The 19,743-nt window shown below is 33.5% G+C and overlaps 1 protein-coding gene across 3 annotated transcripts; it reads left to right on the top strand.

Annotated features, from left to right (window-relative positions):
* Nucleotides 1-25: 25 nt before the first annotated feature.
* LOC148619217 (carboxylesterase 5A-like) lies at nt 26-18,430 on the top strand. Of its 3 annotated transcripts, none has more exons than XM_088578888.1 (3): nt 26-84; nt 15,196-16,714; nt 18,068-18,430. In XM_088578888.1, exons 2-3 carry the CDS (start codon nt 15,210-15,212, stop codon nt 18,336-18,338), a joined length of 1,776 nt encoding a protein of 591 aa, XP_088435014.1. In that variant the 5' UTR covers nt 26-84; nt 15,196-15,209; the 3' UTR covers nt 18,339-18,430. The 3 variants fall into 3 exon arrangements, with proteins under 3 accessions (XP_088435014.1, XP_088435012.1, XP_088435013.1); XM_088578886.1 differs by lacking the exon at nt 26-84 and adding an exon at nt 11,748-11,896; XM_088578887.1 differs by lacking the exon at nt 26-84 and adding an exon at nt 13,446-13,636.
* The last annotated feature ends 1,313 nt before the right edge of the window (nt 18,431-19,743 follow it).

The following is a 19,743-nucleotide window of genomic DNA, read 5'->3' on the forward strand; positions in this document are numbered from 1 at the left end:
AAGAATAAAAATACAACATTTGAATTGTTAGATTCATTTTTTGACTTGATAAAGATGGATATGTTTCCAATGATATATAAGGAGGTGAGTATGGAGGCTTATTTTTGCAATCGACAAGTTGAGCTGTCAAGATAATTATGTCAATATGTCGACATAACTATTAGTGCTGCGGACATATATCAAAAAGTGCTTTAGTTTTCTAGTTTAATAGGCGTAGAGGGTATACGACTGTATCATATGTCAATGGAAAGATAAATCAATGTAGTTTTTTAAATATCGTACCTATAAAAGTGAAAAACGGTCAAGTTTTCTGCTATTTTGCATTAATTAGAGGAGGGGTCAAAGATCAATCGACCCCAATACACTTTGATAAGTAATTTAAGTGGAATCGTTCATTGTAGGTACTGGGAAACAAATAACATGTAAAGATCACATGTATACAATTTCAAAAATGTAAAATAGAACTTTTTCCGTCAAAAGTTGACTATTTAATCACAGAACAAAGTTGCCCCTAAAAATAGTTGCATTTTTAGTGCATTTTCAATGATTAAGAGATAATAAGACACCGTAGAATATTGCAATGTATGTCTAAATATTCTTTACTGAATAACAAATAAAATAAACACAACGTTCTCAATTCGATCTGCAACATGGGCTTTGCAAAATGAGTTTGAAGTTGCAATTTTTCACATATTTTACCTACTAATTATAGTAAAATTGTAAAATACGAAATCAATCACTAGACAACTTGTTCTGCTTCCGAACTGTTGGTACAACATAAAAGCATGAATATCATCCAGAGTAATTTATTTGTTGGAATGATCAAGATTTTAAGTGCTTTTTAAGCAGATGGATAAAAGTTTGACATATTTTTTTTCTGTTATTCAATAACCGAGCGCTCAATAATGTTCGTTTTCAGGAAATTGAAATGAAGAATGCGATATCCATATAGTCAAGACAAAGCACCAAAAATACCAAAATAGTCAATTACATATATAAATTTAAAGAATTAACTAGCAAGCCAAGCTTGATAAAAAAAAAAAAACTGGGGGTTTGGACCAGGTTCATTGCTAGGATATTACTTTAAACGCCTTTTCTCTGTTTTTCTTAAGAGCCCGTCGATCTGTTCTTGTATAAATGATGTCATTCCGGTTTAAACAAAGGAGGGAAACTCTGGCATTGCTTAAAAGTAATCTAGTATATGACGGTGAAAAAGAGAACATTACAAAGATTTTTTTGTAAATGGATTATTTCAAATAAAATTAGCATTTACTATCATTTAAACCGATGAAAAGTTTCCAAACTATGAGTGGCTTATTTCCGATGATATATTTTACGGCATCTTCGTTAGGCAAGGATTGCGTGAAGGGAGGGAGCTAGACCGTAACCCTAGGGTAGCGAAGATGCTTTTACAGTAGTGATGCCATATTCAGTTCAATTGGTTGGTATTTGGAATATAACAAATCAGCATTAGAGTAAATAATAAAGTGGCTCACTTATTCATTCTTTGCGTGAAGCAGACAGACATGATTAGCTGTCCGAAAATTAAAACTATGACATTGTAAATGTTCAAAGCAACTTTTCTACCTTGCCAAAATATGACAACGGAAGTAACGCACAATTTAATGCACAAACCACTTTCTACAGCTGCTCAGTAAATGTATGTTTGCGCCCGAAAAAAAAGATAGTTTAGAACAACATATAGACAGTAAATATAGCAAACGATAGATTGCATCCCCTTTTTTTAAACGTCTTGATCAGAGCCCCTCTCTATTTTTTTTTAAATATTCTTGATCCGCCCCTGGCCTGGACTATAATGTTTCCTTTGAACGAATATTCTATGACAACTATGATACCATTGTGTTCTATTCATACGGCTACTAAAACCGGAGTCTTTTTGAGAGGTAAAAAAATCTTAGAAGTTTTTATTTCGCCTGAACTTCTTACTTATTTTTGCGTTACAAAGAATCTGGTTTGTTTTTATCATCTAGTTTAGTATAATCTGTTTAGAGCAGCGGCGGATCAAGATGGGGGTGCATGGGATTGGCTTCCCCCTTTTTATTGGAAAACTTGTCATTTTCATGTGTTAAATTGACAAAAATAGTAAATACTAAAGAATACTTAGATGTATTCGTAATATTATACGATGTTTGATTATCTCTTAATCAATGAAAATGCAGTAAAAATGCAAACAATATTAGGGGAATTTTTGTTCTGTGCATGCCCGTAGCCAAAAATGCACAAAAGGGGGGGGGGGTTACTTTGACTCGGGGCATGACCTTCACGGCCGGGGGTCTGGGGTATTTAGTGCAAAATCCTGCAATCTAGACATTTCCTGGCACTGTTTATGTGTTTGAGACAGTCCTGTTTTTTAACCAATTTTTTTAAAGATAGACATAATTTTCAATTTCATTTACATCTATATACTTTTACTTCAAAGTTTTAAGCAAATCAACATAGCAAAAAAAAGACAAAATTTACAAATATGTAAGGCATTAATGATATACTATTAAACATGGATTAAAAAAAAAACAATAATACAGCAATATACATTTTTGTAACATTATTTATTATTCATAATGTAATGCAAATGAGGAAATACAGTATATTTGATTCCAACACCATCTTCTAAGCCTGTGAATTAGGAATTACTTGAGATTTCCTTTAATGTATATAAATGTGTTTGAATTAGAGAATTTTCTGTTCATAAACTAATATGATTTAAAAATCTGGTAAGGGGAGTTTAAATCACTTTACTTCAATATTTTAAGGCGTGAGGGGGGTAAAACTCCATACACTTGCTTTTTACAAGTTTAAAAGTGAACCTCAACTATAACAATCCATAATCATGCTAAACTTAAATTTTACTGTTAAAAAATATAAGCAATCTACACAACAAAATGGGTTTGGGAACATTGAGCTACAAGAATAGTTTTCCGTTATCATTGAAAATGGTCAATTCTTATTTTAAAGTTTAAACAGTATTCTATAATGACCCCTAATATAGTTCTTTGATGCAAAAGTTACATAATTACCATTTTTTAACATATACAGACAAATGAGAGTAATACTAATGAAAGCTGTGAAAAAATAAACCTAATCACTGACATATGAATCTTCAAATGTATCATGTAATGCTTATGTGTTTCAGTATGCTATGTACTTCATAGCTTACATATTTAACTTTATTTTTGAAGGAACCTTTAAAATATATATTATAATAATTCTACACTTGATTTAGTGATATTTTTTTTCTTAAATTACTGCCGAATAAGGTTTTTCCCCTGGAGGAAGTTCCCAATTTGAAATCAAAGTACTCATGTACTGAATCAATTTATATCGATCGTTTGAATTTTTACGCCGCAAATAACAGTCAAATTGCAAAAATTGGGCGTGATGAAAGGAAATACAGACCGATTTCAAATGTATCTAAACATAAGCTTATTGTTGTAAATAGTTAATTTATAACTCTTTGATTAATTTTTAAATTCACCATTCAGATTACGAAGGTCATTACCAGAAACACACACCAAATCTATAATGCATCGTAGCAGTGCGCCAGTTTGCGTAATATATTCAGGTTTGATGTCGGTTTACATGGAACATATGAACATAACACTCTCTGACATACTGGATAATTGAACAACAAACTACTGTTTTGGCTTTTCCCAGTTTCTAAATTTTCAAAACAAAATTAAATTTATCGACCTCCAGGTCTGACAAATTATTCAAACTTCAGCAGCCACAATCATTGAAATAATTAATCTCTTTGGATACATGCCCCTCTCAACTAGCTACATTCCTCAGTTAAAAAGCTTTATAGCTCAGGTGCAACAAGTTACCGCATAGACACCTATGTGTCATTTAAAGTGCTTAGTGTCTTAGGCGCCTAGTCCCAGACACAAGTACCTAAACATAAATGCCAAAGTCTTAAAATATACTTCCAACAACTATGTCTGGTGCAGATACTAGCTATGCACTTTTAATGCCCTGGAGCACCCGCACAATGATTATTACAATATCACTAGACAACAGACCAACACCATCCCGTGAAATGCATTATCAAAATTCCTGTGCTATCATCTAAGCAATGTTTCATTTTTAATTGTCACCTCCGGGCTTCTGATGTCACTTGGCGGTAATCATAATAAAAATACAAGATACAGTGAGTGATACGTTGGGATGGTTTCGGGATTTTTGCTACCCTTCTGTATAACACTTGGCCCAAAAATGAGTGGCAACATAGCATGGAACCCCTTTCTCTATTTTCCCCCTTTTCGTAAATATTTGGATCCGCTAGGACTGCGATGAATATATCTGATGACAACTTCGGCATTCCTCTTTTTATTTCATGTCTATGATCAATGAATATTTATAGCTTCACAGGGTTTTCATTTCCAAATAAACATTAAAGTTTATTGTGCGTCTAGTAAATAAATAGACACCTTGAATATATTGACAGTGAAAGACTGGTTGCTTAGAAATAAGCAGGTACCGATAAGAGGTTAGAGGTCAACTATTTTTAATTGGATCACTAAACAGCATATTAAGTTCACAGTAAAAATTGTTTATTTGGTTTGTTTATTGGCGTAAATAACGTAGAATTGAATTTGATGTATTAGAAATACCTGTAAAATGGACCTAACTATCTGCATTGAACCTAAATGGGTTTGCCAATGGGTCTATTTAACTACGGTAGTATAAGATAATTTGCAGATGCTATCAGGCTTTATAAATATAAAGGCTCTGGCGACTACTATATCAATTCCGATTTTTGATCTAAATTGATAAAAAATACGGCTTATTTTTTTCCCAATGAGACAAATTTCCCCCGACAATGATGGTTTGTGATAAACATGGGCCGATGCTAGTAATATGTTGCTATGCAGAAGGAGTAGACTAGCAGCTGCTTATTACAGCATATCTTCAGTAATCGCAGAATAAGGGTCTTGGTATGTTTAACAATGTGTATTAATTTGAGGTATCAAATCTTGTTGAACGTCTTATATTTTTTTGCAATTGTAATTAAAACTCCGCTGAACTTGCAACAGAGGTGATAGGAACTTAGGTATGACAGTATTCCCTTCACATCTTTATGATTTAATGTAAGCAAGATTTTCGAAATACGTTCTTAAAATTGATGAATGAAATGTTTTCCCAAAGTAAGGTTTTGCGCTTCGGCAATCTGCCGGAAATCGTAATGTGATGTATAAAAAAAATCAATACCGGACGAAATCTGCAACGGGAATAATCGGCATTACTAAATCATTTTACCGATATGACCGAGCTTAGTTTAACAAACCATTTGACATGAACTCCAATAAAAACGTGGACAGTGAGTAACAGTTCAAGCACTTATTTGAAGTCTTGACTTAAATAGTCAGACTTAAATCTGAATTGCGAGTTTAATAGTGCTGATTGATTTTCAAGGGGGGGGGGGGTTCGTCCGAATCCCTCGAACTCCACTGGCTACGGGTATGCTGTGATTTAATAGTAAACTTTATTCGGAAAAAGTTCTTTTTAACATTTTTGAAATTGTATACATATGATCTTTTAATGTTATTTGTTTCCCAGTACCTACAATGAACGATTCCACTCAAATCACTTATCAACGTGTATTGGGGTCAATTAATCTTTCACCCCCTCCTCTAATTAATGCAAAAGAGTAGAAAACTTTACCACTTTTGAGTTAAAAAGTTCAAAAACTACATTGATTTATCTTTCCATTGACATATGATATAGCCATATACCCTCTAGGCCCATTAAAGTTAGAAAAATCCTTAGCCGTTCGCAGCACTATTACACTGTATATTTATTAAGGAATTGCATTATTGATAATTAGATAGGTATAAATTATATCTATTTTGTTTTAAAGATAATAATAGTTTGAATCTAAATATCCAAGAAAATAGTAGTTTGAATCTTTTTATTCATTAAGATAGTAGTCTTTTGCAATTTTTAGGTCAAAAATATCTTTTAGGCAGGTAAAGATAGATAGGTAAACATATCTTTATTACACGCAATGTGTTTTCCTATATGGTACCATACAGTTTTAATAAAAACATTGTACACGTATTCATGAACACAATATAGGCATATTCTATATCAAAATATTCGAAATTAAATACTCCAAATGAATATGATGTTATTTTTTGTTGAATGTGCCAAATGCTTAAGCTAGCATTTCACAGTTTCATTTCGTTTCGCAATTTTGGCTAGGGATGAAAAAACTAAATAATTGAAAATTTATGGTTGCTATGGTGAACGTTCTGAAAACCTACCAATGACAAATGTTTTACTATGCTATTTATTTTCATTGTTGTAAGGAACTATTTTCAATGGCAGCCTGGCCAACATATGAAAAGGAAAATAAGTGAACACTCCATAGTTTTGTAACTTTGTCATATTAATTTGTTCAGTGTGGGTTTTCCTTTGTGTTATTCACAAAAAGCACGCATACATGTAAATATCAAAGGAAGTTAATAAAAAAGACGTTTCAAATCATGAACATATTAAAGACAAAAATACAAACACAAGAATAAATGTTACTATGGAAAACTCAAAGAAATCATGTTAAACTGCGTAAAATTGATGCTTGTAAATGACTGATTGCCCGCGAAAAATACGAACATTTTATATCTGATTTTATTGCTTTGGACAGTAAGCTTTTTAAATAATTACATTTCCTATGTACATCGCCGGTTAGATTTAAAGCAATTTTACCTCCAATTCAACCCACCAATTTATACAGGGTGAAAATTCACTTACCTTCCTTTTCACATATTGGAGAGGTAGCCATTGAAAATGAAAATAATTGTAACATAGCAAAACAATTTCTCTTCATGACTTCTTCAGAAAAAAAAAACAACAAATAAAATAATACAATAACCATAGCAACAACCAATTTTCAATTATTTAGTTTTCTATCCCTAGCCAAAATTGCGAAACTAAAGAAATTGTGGAATGCTAGCTTAAGCTTTTGGCACTTTTTTTATTTTTTAAAACCTCAAATTCAGATAGAGTACTTAATTTCGAATATTATGATATGTAATGTGCCTATACAGTGTTCATAGATACGTGTTCAATGTTTTTACTAAAACTGTATAGTACCATCTGCACATCCATATAGGAATACACATGGCGTTTAATAATAAAATATTTATATGTCAGTGTATCTTTACATGCCTGAAAGATATTTTTGAATTAACAAAATGTAAAAAGACTACTATCTTAATGAATAAAAAGTTTCAAACTACTATTTTCTTGTGAAAAAATGGATATTTATACCTAAATTATCTAATTATCAATGCTATTCCTCAACAAATATACAGTTTAAGGAAAACAATCTATAACTTATGGTCTAAGAGGGGATAATCTCACTTTATTCCAACTGCTTGTTTCCACTTGTCAGATTTTTTTTATAATAGACCAAGTAAAATTTTGCTTTAAAAAATAATTTAGGTACAGTAGCACTCATAGTTGCAGTCTCACAGTTACACGTTGTCATCAACGTTACCACGACGCATTCTTCAGTACTATTTCTCACTATTAAAACATGCTTCTAAAGAACCACTCAGAATAAGAAGTTAACACAGAAGAAGCACTTTTTTCACAATCCAGAGAAATCCAGTAAAGGAATAAAAACTTGCAGCAAATAATTCAGAATCAAATATCACAGAAGCCTGTCCTACCTTGGATACTGATGAGATGGTGGAACCAACAGTAAAATGGCCCAACAGGTTGTTATACCAGACAGTGGTTTCAGCAATACAGGATCCAAATATAATTCATTTCAATAAAGAAAAGAAACAAGAACAGGACTTCTGTGCTGAAGAATATAGCGAGTCAGAGGAGAAAATAATTTGTAACTTCGCGCTACTATCTAAGTTAATATCAGCATGCTTTATGCATAAATGCAAAATTCCAATACTTATACATATCTATAACAAAGAGAATGGGACTGCAATTCTGTAATCCATAAAATGCAAACAAATATTTCTTTAGCGTGAAGGACTTTAAGTCATATACAGAATGCTCAAAAGCAAGTCGCGGACCAGCCCTTGGATTATTATTACATGAAGGACTAGTTCTATCAACACAAAAAACTAAGGTTGGTCCAAGTGACCTTACCTTGTTTACCTTGTCCCGAGGTCAGATATCTGGGTTTGACGCCCCTAAGACCCTTCTCAAATATCTTTTCGACTTTCGGTCCGTATATATAAAATATATGACAGACCATATTCTAAATGGGGACGAACAATACTTTTGTAGAGGTTGAGAAACATTCCCGTGTCCATATATGTGAAGCTTCTTTGAATCATCCCTATTCGCTGGTTTTCTTTCTTAGTTGATTCGTTAACATGTTGCTGACATTTAAGCATTTCATCAACAATGATTCTTAGGTGTTTTTCTTCCTTGCACTTGGATATTACCTCCCCTTTCATTGTGTACTCTATATTTGTTGGGTTAAATTTTAAAAGCCAGTCATTAGACCATTGCACCAGTCTATCAATATTCCTTTGTTAAGTTTGACCTTCTTCAGCATAGCATAGTTAACTACTGCAAACAATTTGCGAAAAGTTTTGTTATATTTTTTACTTCCTCTGGTAGGTCATTTATATAAATGGAAAACAGGATCGGTCCCAAAACACTTCCTTGAGGTATACCGCTGGTGACTTGTGCCCATTCTGCGTGGCTTCCATGTAGGTCTACTATTTGTCTTCTGTTTGATAAAAACAATTTTTATCAACCCTAGTATATTTCCAGTGATTCCATAATTTCTAACTTTTTTATGAGCTGCTTATGTGGCACTGTGTCAAATGCCTTTTGAAAATTGAAATAAATTGTATCCTTTGCATGTGAGCTGCTTAGTTTTTCTCTCCAGTTCTCAAGTACCTCTATTAATTGGGTAATGCAAGACCTGACCTAAAGCCATGATGATGGTCAGTAAAGAGATTATTACTCTCCAGGTGTTCTTGCAATTTGTCCTTATTGTATATTATGCTATTATCTTGTAGGTTTTTGTCTTATCTCTAATGCTTCATCACTGGTGAGGCACTCTCCTGTCAGCAAGTCGTCAATTAAATCTGCATGTTCTAGGTCAATATCTTTTATCAACAAGTCAAGGTTTTCTTGCAATACTTCTCTATGTATTGACAATTTATCTAGTACATTTAAATTCTTTTTTTCCTTGTCTGAAAAAACAAAGAAAGAGTTTTTTCAGTGTTCCGAAAAGCTTCACTCATTCTTTAATGATTAATTATGTATTCACCCTACAATTTGTGTATCATAGATTTTATCGTATCAGATAAAAATGTTTTATTTTTTTTTTATTTTAGCCACTTTCAATCACCAAATTGTTCCCTGACATTTTTTTCTCGATTCCAATATTATGACATCATTCTCCTTGCTGTGAACTGTCGAGATTAAATGACAATTTCCTCTGGAATCAACATTTAAACAGTAAATAAGTATTGATCTGGACAAAATAATGTTAACTTGACCTACTTGTCTGCTTTTATATTTGAAGCTGTATAAATGCTAAGTAAATATATTTCCATAAAAAGTACACATTTATAAAGTAAACACTATCCCCTGGTCTTCGTTTATTGTGTTGTGTGATTTAATATTTATTTATCTGGCTTAAAGAAATGGATAAAGGAAATTTTACATCTGATTTATTTTTAGATTTTAGGAAAGCGTTCGATATTGTTAATCATGATCATGAGATTTTATTATCAAAACTTAAACTTTACAAATGTGATGATCACTGTCTTAAATGGTTCGGACGATAACAAAAAGTAAAACATGGAACCGATGAATCAAATTTTAAATCAGTCAGATCAAGAGTTCCACATGGTTCCATATTAGGACCTTTTTTTATTTATAAATGATCTACCTCTTGTGATTGAAAGTACTTGCTCTGCTCTATATGCAGATGATACAACTCTTTACAAGTCTGCATCATCCGTTAATACCTTAAATGACGAGATAAATTTTCAAAATGTTGTTCAGTGGTGTTAAGAAAATGATATGGTATTAGATACAGATAAAACTAAAGCTATGTTAATTGGTTCTAGTTGAGGATTGCCTACAAGTAAAATTAACAAAAAAATTCAAGTTGTGAGGAGAGTTTTATAAGTATTGTTGAAATATGGAATTTGCTAGGTATCGAAAATGATAGGTCTCTAACATGGGAAGTTCAAATCATAAACTTTTTACTAAATTGTATCATTGTTGGCAGACTATGCTTACTGAATCTTCTCAAATTATACTTACCCATGGAATATTTATAACTTTATTATAACAGTTATATATTAACGATGACGGATTACTGTTGCAATGCATGTGGTACTGCCTCCAAAACTCATCTAGATAAATTATATAAATTACAAAAGAGAGCAGCAAGAATAATTTTTAAAATAAATATGGATACCCCATCAAGATTAATATTAAAAAATTAGAATGGTTGACTATATATGGCAGAATTAAATATTTCAATGCGATCATGATGTATAGGTATATGAATGATTCAGCACCTGAATATTTGTCTGATTTTTTTCCCAAATGCTCTTCCATGAATACATACACATTAAGATCAACGACATCAAGTAATCTTTATATAAATAGACCAAATTCAAATTTTGGAAAAAGAACATTTCAATATACTGGAACACACTTGTGGAACTCCCTTCCATTAGAATTAAAACAGTCAAAATTATTGAAAAATTTAAGAAAAAATATAATGCTTACCTACTAAATCACCAAGAAAATAAAGGTACTTAGTAACAAATTGTATTGTATAATATCTTCTTCATATATATATATATATATATATATATATATATATATATATATATATATATATGCTTCAGAGTAATAATCATTGTTATGCATATAGACTTGTGTATTGTGTTTATTATTTTTTATTATCATTATTTTGTTTGTATTCGTGAAGGCCACAGTGGAGATTAACATATTTTATTGTTAACTGTGTTACCTTCTTTAAATAAAGAATTTATTATTATTATTATTATTATTATTATTATATCAGTTCAAGCAAAACGATTAGTGGCATAGATCAATTATATTAGGTTTTGCCCATGCTACTCCTTTTCATGTTTGTTCATGCCTCTCCTTTTCATGCGTATTCATGCCACTCCTTCATTTGCTTGTTCATGCCACTCCTTTCCTTGTTTTTTTTCATCTTTCTCCTTTCCATGCTTGTTCACATCTCTCCTTTCATTGCTTGTTCACATCTCTCCTTTCATTGCTTGTTCACATCTCTCCTTTCCTTACTTGTTCACATCTCTCCTGTCCTTGCTTGTCCATGCTTCTTCTCTCCTTGCATGTCCGTACATCTCTTTTCCTTGCTTGTTCATGGATCTTAGTTATCAATCTTACACCTTTAATCTCAATCTTACGGCATAATAAAGTATTGATCTAATGGATAAATAACCATTAAGCACTCAAGGGCTAAAGGGAAACGTACAATGTACTTTGTGTGATGTTTGTTCTTTAGAGCATGATATTCGTCTAAATTTAGTTCTGTTCTTGGTTGTTTCTTTTTCAGTATTGAAGACTCTTTTTATTAATTAATTTATTATTTTTTTTTGCATTCACTTTCCATCTCGCAACTGATTTCACCTCCGGAAGGACAATGTATGTTTGTTCTGTACCTTGCTAACTTGCTCGTTCATGTTGCTGTAAAGTTCCCCTTTTTAGTGAATTTTTTTATATTTAGAACAGTTGTTGACTTGTTAACTTCATTGAAATTTTTATTTAAGTATAGAATTGGTCAACCATTAAAATTTAAAATGTAAATATTTCTATAGACCAAGATTTAAAAGGTCGGTAGCATCTGTATTGTGTAGATCGGTCAATTTTTACCAACCAGGTAAGAATATTCTGTAGTTCAATTATATTACATTAAAACATATTCTTTTAGTTGAGACTTTACCATATTGCCTCTGGTAGAAAGTGTGTCGAATAACTTCTTATTACAGTGTAATTTAAAACTAACACGTTTAATTTGGTGTAACAGAAAATGCATTCATAGGGTCACTTATTAGAACTTCGGTATAAATGTGTTATCATTACGTAGTGATTTTCATATTTGCTTAGTTATAGCTCAAAGACTGATCATATGTGTCTGAGCCGAGGCAGAAGCCAAATATGTCAAGCCTAGGAACTTAAAAATAACTGTTATGATACCTTTATTAATTAATTTCATGTTGTATCTATTATCTCCATAGCCTAAACTGCTTGAGTCATTTTGAAAAAAAGTAAACCATTGTACTGTACTTTTGTTCGTCTTGAAGATTTTTATAACCTCCCAAGTCAACCTTAAAGTATACAAATTACATGCAGCTCATAAAGGGTGAGATGAAAGAACATTTGCATTAGAATGTGTCGTAACATCATGAAAAGATACAAAGTTTTTGTTGATCTGACCTTTCTCCTCTTTGAATTTAAACAAATTGCATCTAGTATGTTCTTAACTAACACATTCACAAAAAATTTCATGAATATTGTGTAGTTTTTATCATGGGTTTACGTTTCCACAAATCTTCTGCAACTTTACTCCCGTAGTGGTATTAATTTAATGTGGATCCTGAAAAATTTGAAAGATTAATTCAAGATTATTATCTGAATACAAAAGCATAAAAAAAAACTTTGATTTTTCAACTTTTTATACTTCTTTCCCCCAATACTCAGTTAAAATCCCGACTCATAACCATTATACATCGTTGTTACTCTAAAAAGAAAACAAGAGGCTCCCAGGAGCCTGAATCGCTCACCTGGTTAATGTTGCCTTTCAAGGGCACTGAATTCAACAAGAAATTTTGACTCAGGAATACTTTGGTAGGACTTATCATCAGGATCATTCAGCAATAGAAAGTTTCTTTCTATCTATTAAAGTTTTCAAGATATTGGCTGAAAACAGTAAAAATATATATCATTTTACCCTTTCAAGGGAATACCTCTTACAAGGAGTTGTCTGACAAATTTTATCCCTGATGACTTTTGTAGTCCTAATAATAAGGATCATTTCAGCTATTGAAAAAATTTGGCTAAACCTATCGGTTTTGGCGATATATGCGAAAAACTACTGTCTTACCACTATGTTCTGTTTTTCGACAGATCAATAATATCCCGATCAGGATACCCCAAGGAACATTAATACCAAGTTTGGTTTCAATTGGTCAAGTAGTGTCAGAGGAGAAGGTTTTTGAAAGAAATAACATTGAAAATAACAAAAAACAATGAAAAAGGACAATAACTCCAACATGGCTTTATGGATTAAAACGAAAATTTGACCGCAGAGAGATCTCATCATGCTGAACACTTTTACTTATGTCAGAAATTAGCTTAACCTAACGGTTTTGTAGATATATGCAAAAAACTACTGTCTGACCCCTATGTTCTTTTGTTAGTAACGGTGGCCATGTTTTTCAGGGGATAAAAAAACCACATCAGTTCTATGCAGGATACCCCAATAACATTTATATTAAGTCTGGTTCAAACTGGTCAAGTAGTTTAAGAGGAGCAGAATTTTGAAAAATTGTTAACGACGACGGACAACGACGACGATGGACGCCAAGTGATGGCAATACCTCACATGGCTTTCGACCAGGTGAGCTAAAAAAAAAAAAAAACGGTAAACCTAGATACATATATGTAGTTCTTGGTAGAGATTCTTCGTACTTTGTACAAAATAATTCCAAATCGTCTTCAAAATAGAGCGAAGAAGATATTTCCAAAATGCTGGAGTATTTGATCGTTAACATATTTGTCCAGTGTGTTGGACGCGTTTTTCTACACATAGTCGGCATTCCAATGGGAATAAATTTGTGCTCCTCTACTTGCTGACTTATTCCTTCACTCTTATGAGGCTGACTTTATAGCTGATCTGATAAAAAAGAAGGAACATCGTTTAGCTAGAACCATTAAGCTCAGTTTCCGCAATATACTATATTTCGTATTATCGTTAAATCATCTTAGTTTAGGGGATTTGATACATCGCATCTACCCAAAAAGAAATTGAGATAAAGGATACTACAGACACTGTGAAGTCATTCATATCTTGACCTATACTTAAAGATTGATTGTAAAAGAAAACTATTGACCAAACTATACGACAAACGCAATGACTTTTCATTCTGCATTGTCAACTTTCCTGTCTTCTGTGGCATCATCCCTTCAGCAACTGCGTATGGAGTTTTCATATTAAAACTCATACGTTATGCCAGAACTTGCCATAACTATGCAGGTTTTTGTATCGCCTTAGACTTCTTACAATTAGGGTTCTGGAAGAGGGTTATTTTTCCTACAAGACTGAAGTAATCACTACGTAAGTTTTATGGTCATCACCAAGAACTCGTGGATCGTTACGGTGTATCCACCTGCACCATGAAAACTTATTCAACGTGTCGAAGTTTTCCTTTCCTCTTTCGTTTATATATGTCGGACTTTTTTTATAAGCAACTCGGCAGGTGTGTTTCTAGAAAAGCAGAGGACGCTTACCTACTGATACACCTGGTCCATGCTCCTAATTTTCAGTGATGTCCAAATGTCTCAAATTTACTTTTGTTACTTTGATATATCATTTTGGTTATTTTATGTTCTTCGTTGTGTGTGTGTTTTCCATGCCTGGTCTTTGTCACAGGGTTACATATCTTTGATTTCCACTAGAATATTGGCTCCCTTGATTACTATTTCAATAATTCGCGTAAGGCAAAGTCTCGAAAATTCCGAACGTTTCACATTGTGTTGTGAACGACACTGGTTTTCCGATTTAGGCCGAGTTAACGATTTTATATCGTAAGGGCAGTTTAGGCTTATTATGGTGTTGATTAATAATACGTGAAATTAATATGCTGTGTTTCAGTATATTGGCCCCGTTTAGGTGCAAGTCGTGTTCTACATATTGGACCGAGACGGAGCCGAAGGGATACACAGCTGACTGGGGATCTTCAACCCGATAAATAAAAATCATCACGTAGTTAAACAATATGATTGTAATTACATTGTAATGGGTACAATATGTCTCTCGTTTAACTATCGTCTTACCCGTCTTTGCCTGGGTTCATCCGTATTGTGGTGACTACACATTTCGTGTAGTACTTACCATTTGCCACATATACCAGGAAATAAATAAGAAATTAATGAATAATAGTCTTTTTTATTTCAAAGGACAACAGTACAAAATGGTTACACCTACTTACATCTCCATACCATTACTAGCTTTATTTGTGATTGGTTTAGTTGACGCCGATGACGTCACTTATATTACACCACTAGGTCCTCTTATAGGAGTAAGACGACAAGTACCACTACTAAATAAACCTGTTTATGAATTCAAAAACATTCCATATGCTAAACCCCCCGTCGGCAATCTAAGGTTTGAGAAGCCTGAGCGCTACAGAAAATGGCAAGGAACCCTAGATGCCAGACAGTTTGGACCATCGTGCCATCAGAGTATAGACAAAGCCACTCTAGAGATTTTACAGAACAAAGAGGTCTCCGAAGACTGTTTGCAACTAAATATTTATGTACCATATTCTCTATCGACCGAAAGTAACAAATCTGTCATGGTTTGGATCCATGGTGGCGGTTACCAGACAGGACAAGCACAGATATATGACGGCGCCTACCTTGCCGTTGTTGGTGACGTTATCATAGTAACAATCAATTACCGGCTGAATGCTTTAGGCTTCTTTCAGACGCGAAATTTCAAAGGAAATTATGGTTTATGGGACCAAATAATGGCACTTCAATGGGTCAAAGACGAAATAGGGGCATTTGGTGGTAATAGTGAATCTGTTACTATTTTTGGAGAATCTGCTGGTGGCTTTAGCGTTGGATTGCTTTCATTAATTCCGAGTAATCGAGGATTGTTTCAGAGATCAATTTTACAAAGTGGGACAGCCCTTAGCCCATTTGCAATTGGCTCCCTAAGTAGTTTAGTTTCAACTTCGATATCACACGTGGTAAATTGTACGTTTACAGATTCATATCAATATGAAAATTGCATGAAAAATGCAGATCCAAGCACGATATCCTTGGCATCAATGGGCATGTTTACGACCAGCTCCTTTGAGATTGCCATTGGCCCTGTTGTTGATAATGAACTCTTGACGGACGACCCACGTGATCTACTGTCTAACCCGAACTCTAAAGCTGTGCAGTTTTACAAATCCCTGGATGTGATTGTAGGAATAGTTGACGGAGAGGCATCTTTACTCGTAGATGTACTATTATACTTCGGTACTGCTCTTGGATATAACTTCAACATATCAGATTCTCTCCCAAAAGAATTTCTGTGCAGTGTGTTAATACCGGATCTCATTGATAAGCGTTATAACAATAATACAAAAATATCTACATCTATATGTAATAAATATTGGCAGGGAGCAACAAAAGACGAGAGGAGTAACAATGCTTTGGATATTGTTCTTGACATAGGTTTCCATCTACCTGCTGTTCAGTCACTTCGGTACCATGCTTCAAGCAACAGGAAACACTTTCATTACCTTTTTTCAAGAGTAAGTCAGTATCCAATATTTGGGCTATCATCGGCGATAAAATGGTTCGCTAAATCTAAGCATGCAACCGAGATCTTGTTCGAATTCATGTTAACTATTCTGACAGCAGAAGACCAATCACTAGCCATTAACTTAATGACGTACTGGACCAACTTTGCCAAAACAGGGTAAGTCATAGTAGTCAACATATACAAATCAGCAGTATTAGGTATTTCGGCCGCGAAATAGTTTTATTACTGAACTATTTGATAAATAAGAAATCGACAGGTACAGCGACAAACCTGGTAAACGTAGATATACTTTCATCTTTATATTTTATGCACAATATACTTTAATATGGGAGTTCGCCTGGAGATAAGGCAATATATGAAAAAGGGAGATTTTCATTCGTCCCGCGGAAAAATTCATATGTATGCAGTCACATTTTGTGTGTATTAAAGTTGCTAAAAATCTGATATTTTGTTTCAAATAAACGTAGACCCAGTACGAATAAAAATTTCCAAAAAAAAAAAAAAAAAATTAAACAACTGAGCATTTTATCCTATTTTCGTCAAATGTAGTTTTTTTAGATTTAACAGTATCAGTAACTGAACAAATCGCTCAATTAACGAAATAAATTGAAAGCTTTTCTCATTAAAAATATAATATACAGTATATAAGCATTGACATTTTGTTTTAGCGAAGATTGTACAAGTAGCCGTCGACAGACAACTTGCTCGGCGGGCCAAAATTATTTCATTATCATTGTTCATGAAATAAAGTTATATCTCAGTAACCACTTCTAAAGTTTTCGTTACTTTATGTGTCGAAATAAGCATTTTAAAAATTTAACGAAGAGATCCCAGGATAGCCATCCGACCCGGAAGTAGTATGTAAATCTTATTAAGTTTGGTAATTGGGCCTATGGGAAACACCTCCGTAATCAGACTGAAGAGACAAAACATGGTAACGTATCAAAAACGCTGTATATGGTCGCTTACTTACAAAAAACAGGACCCGACCAACGCTATTACAAGAGAAAGTTTTGCTTTCTATAGGTTACCGCTTATATGCTATGTTGAATATTGCATGCTTGAGAAATAGAGAAGGAGAAATGGAAATTGTCAGATCAGTCTTTCCATGATGAATCTCTTGGTGTATTTTGACGGGGTTCGAGGCTTGGACTATTCATTTTGTTGGAAAAAAATTCGTGCAAAATGAGCAAATAAAATTCTGGAACCCAGCCCCCTTCCGCTTTTTAAAATTGTCTTTGACTCATACTCATTTGATTAAATATGTAAATGGAAAGTAAAATTCATTAATTGTGCACTAGTTCTGAGAATATTTAACTGAAAGACACGGCCTGCAGCAAGTTGCAAGGTCTTATGAAATCATATTAATATTATTTACTTCTTTCCTCTCAAGAAAGGGGGCATATATCGGTTATCTTAAACGAACAACTCTTTAGATTTGCATTCACTGATGCTTCCCGTGTATTGATGTTAGGAAATATCAGTTATGAAGTTTATTTCTGCTTCCAGAAATGTAAATGGACCAGGGTTGCCATTGTGGAACGAGTATGATTTAACACATGGACATTACATTAACTTAGATGTCAATATCACAACTGGTGAACATCTGTATAAAGACCGTATCGATTTCTGGTTATCAGAAATTCCTAAGATAATCAACCCACCTCGCCCAGCTATCCCTGCAACTACGATCGACCCCACTGGATCCGCACCTCGTTTTGCTTTCTACGACACAAACATATTTATTATACTTTTTGTTATGTTTGTAGTACAACTGTAATCTTCGTAGACATTCGTCTTTTATAGCATATCTATATCTACAAAATGTTTTACTCTCATGTTCATTACCTAAAGAGTTAAATCTAAGACTTATTGTTGTGCTCTGGATATACTGCCTTGAACGAGCCCGGTTTAGATTTTTTGGGAACTGGTTTCGATAACGCAAGATGGCAGACGGACACTTTGACGAAAGATGGGTGTCCTACATATCTTTCTGGTACGACCTTATGCATACTTTTGACAATTGATGTTTAAAGGCATTTTCGTCCGTATACGAGTATTGTTAAAAACAAAGAATATCACTGCTGTTTGTGCCTAAAGTCTTACAATTTAAGCAGTTACATTGTACAAGTATGCATAAGGTCATCCCAGAAAAATATACAAGACACCCATTCTTGAACAGAATCTACTGACTCTAAATAACCATAGACGGTCACTTGGGAGCTTATAACTTATATCTGATCCACGTGATCTGATCGAATGATACCAATTCATTTTGATATGTTTTGACAATAAAAGAGTCGAATTCATGTGACTGTTTTGGGAAGGAAATTCCGTTTTCAGAAGTTTATATTAAATGTGAAATGTAAAATTCGCCACAAGCCATCACAACAATTTCAAAGGTATCAATTGCGATACTACTAAATAGAAAATATACATAATAATAAGCGATTTTTAGTGCAGCATGAATACTCTGGTATTGTTGAGAAGTCGAAAATATGTTAATTTAAGCTTTGTTGAGACCCTCAGGCACGTTATTTTCCACTGGAGTTATGAGATTCCGCTCGAACATTTACACGCAACTCGTGACGTGTGCAATTTCAAATGCAATCTGTTTAAATGTCAACAAAACAGGAATCATCGGAACCTTGATAAAAATTGAAATATTTGAAATATTGTGTCAGTATACCGAAAAATGGCTCCGGAATCGAAGTCTAGAATGCATGATTTCAACCAAAAACTTCAATAAGTACAGTGTTAAACTCATGAAATAATAGACCTGATGGTTTATATGGTTCCGACGTACACACTTAAAAAAAAAGCTGGTTCCTTTTTCGTAAGGTACAGTATGTTTGATGTGGGTTATAAAAAATTTTTCGAAATTAACAAAAACGTCCGACAAAGTGGGGGGGGGCGTCGATCCCCGGAACCACCCTTAATCCCTAGAACCGCCACTATTCTATGTCAACTAATTCGTTGTCCTAAGATAATTTCTTAAATAGTCTTCATACAAAGACTTGGACCATCGTAAGACACGTCTTAGTCCGAGACAAGATGGGTCACAGTCTGATTAGAAAACACGATATTTCATGTGCCAAGTTATGAAGGGTAGCGTAATTAAATATTTATTTTTAATCAGAATGGATAGGTCACAGGTTTACCAGGTTATTCATCTATTTCATATA

This window comes from Perna viridis, chromosome 4 (assembly GCF_037379345.1).
Source record: "Perna viridis isolate PV_CMFRI_1.1 ecotype Kerala chromosome 4, ASM3737934v1, whole genome shotgun sequence".
Taxonomy (NCBI): Eukaryota; Metazoa; Mollusca; class Bivalvia; order Mytilida; family Mytilidae; genus Perna; species Perna viridis.

Excerpts from the sequence above, each read along its gene's own strand:
- LOC148619217 (XM_088578888.1), top strand. The coding sequence starts at position 15,210 with ATGGTTACACCTACTTACATCTCCATACCATTACTAGCTTTATTTGTG. Across the intron at positions 16,715-18,067 it reads ACCAACTTTGCCAAAACAGG|AAATGTAAATGGACCAGGGT; the intron begins GTAAGTCATAGT and ends TTCTGCTTCCAG.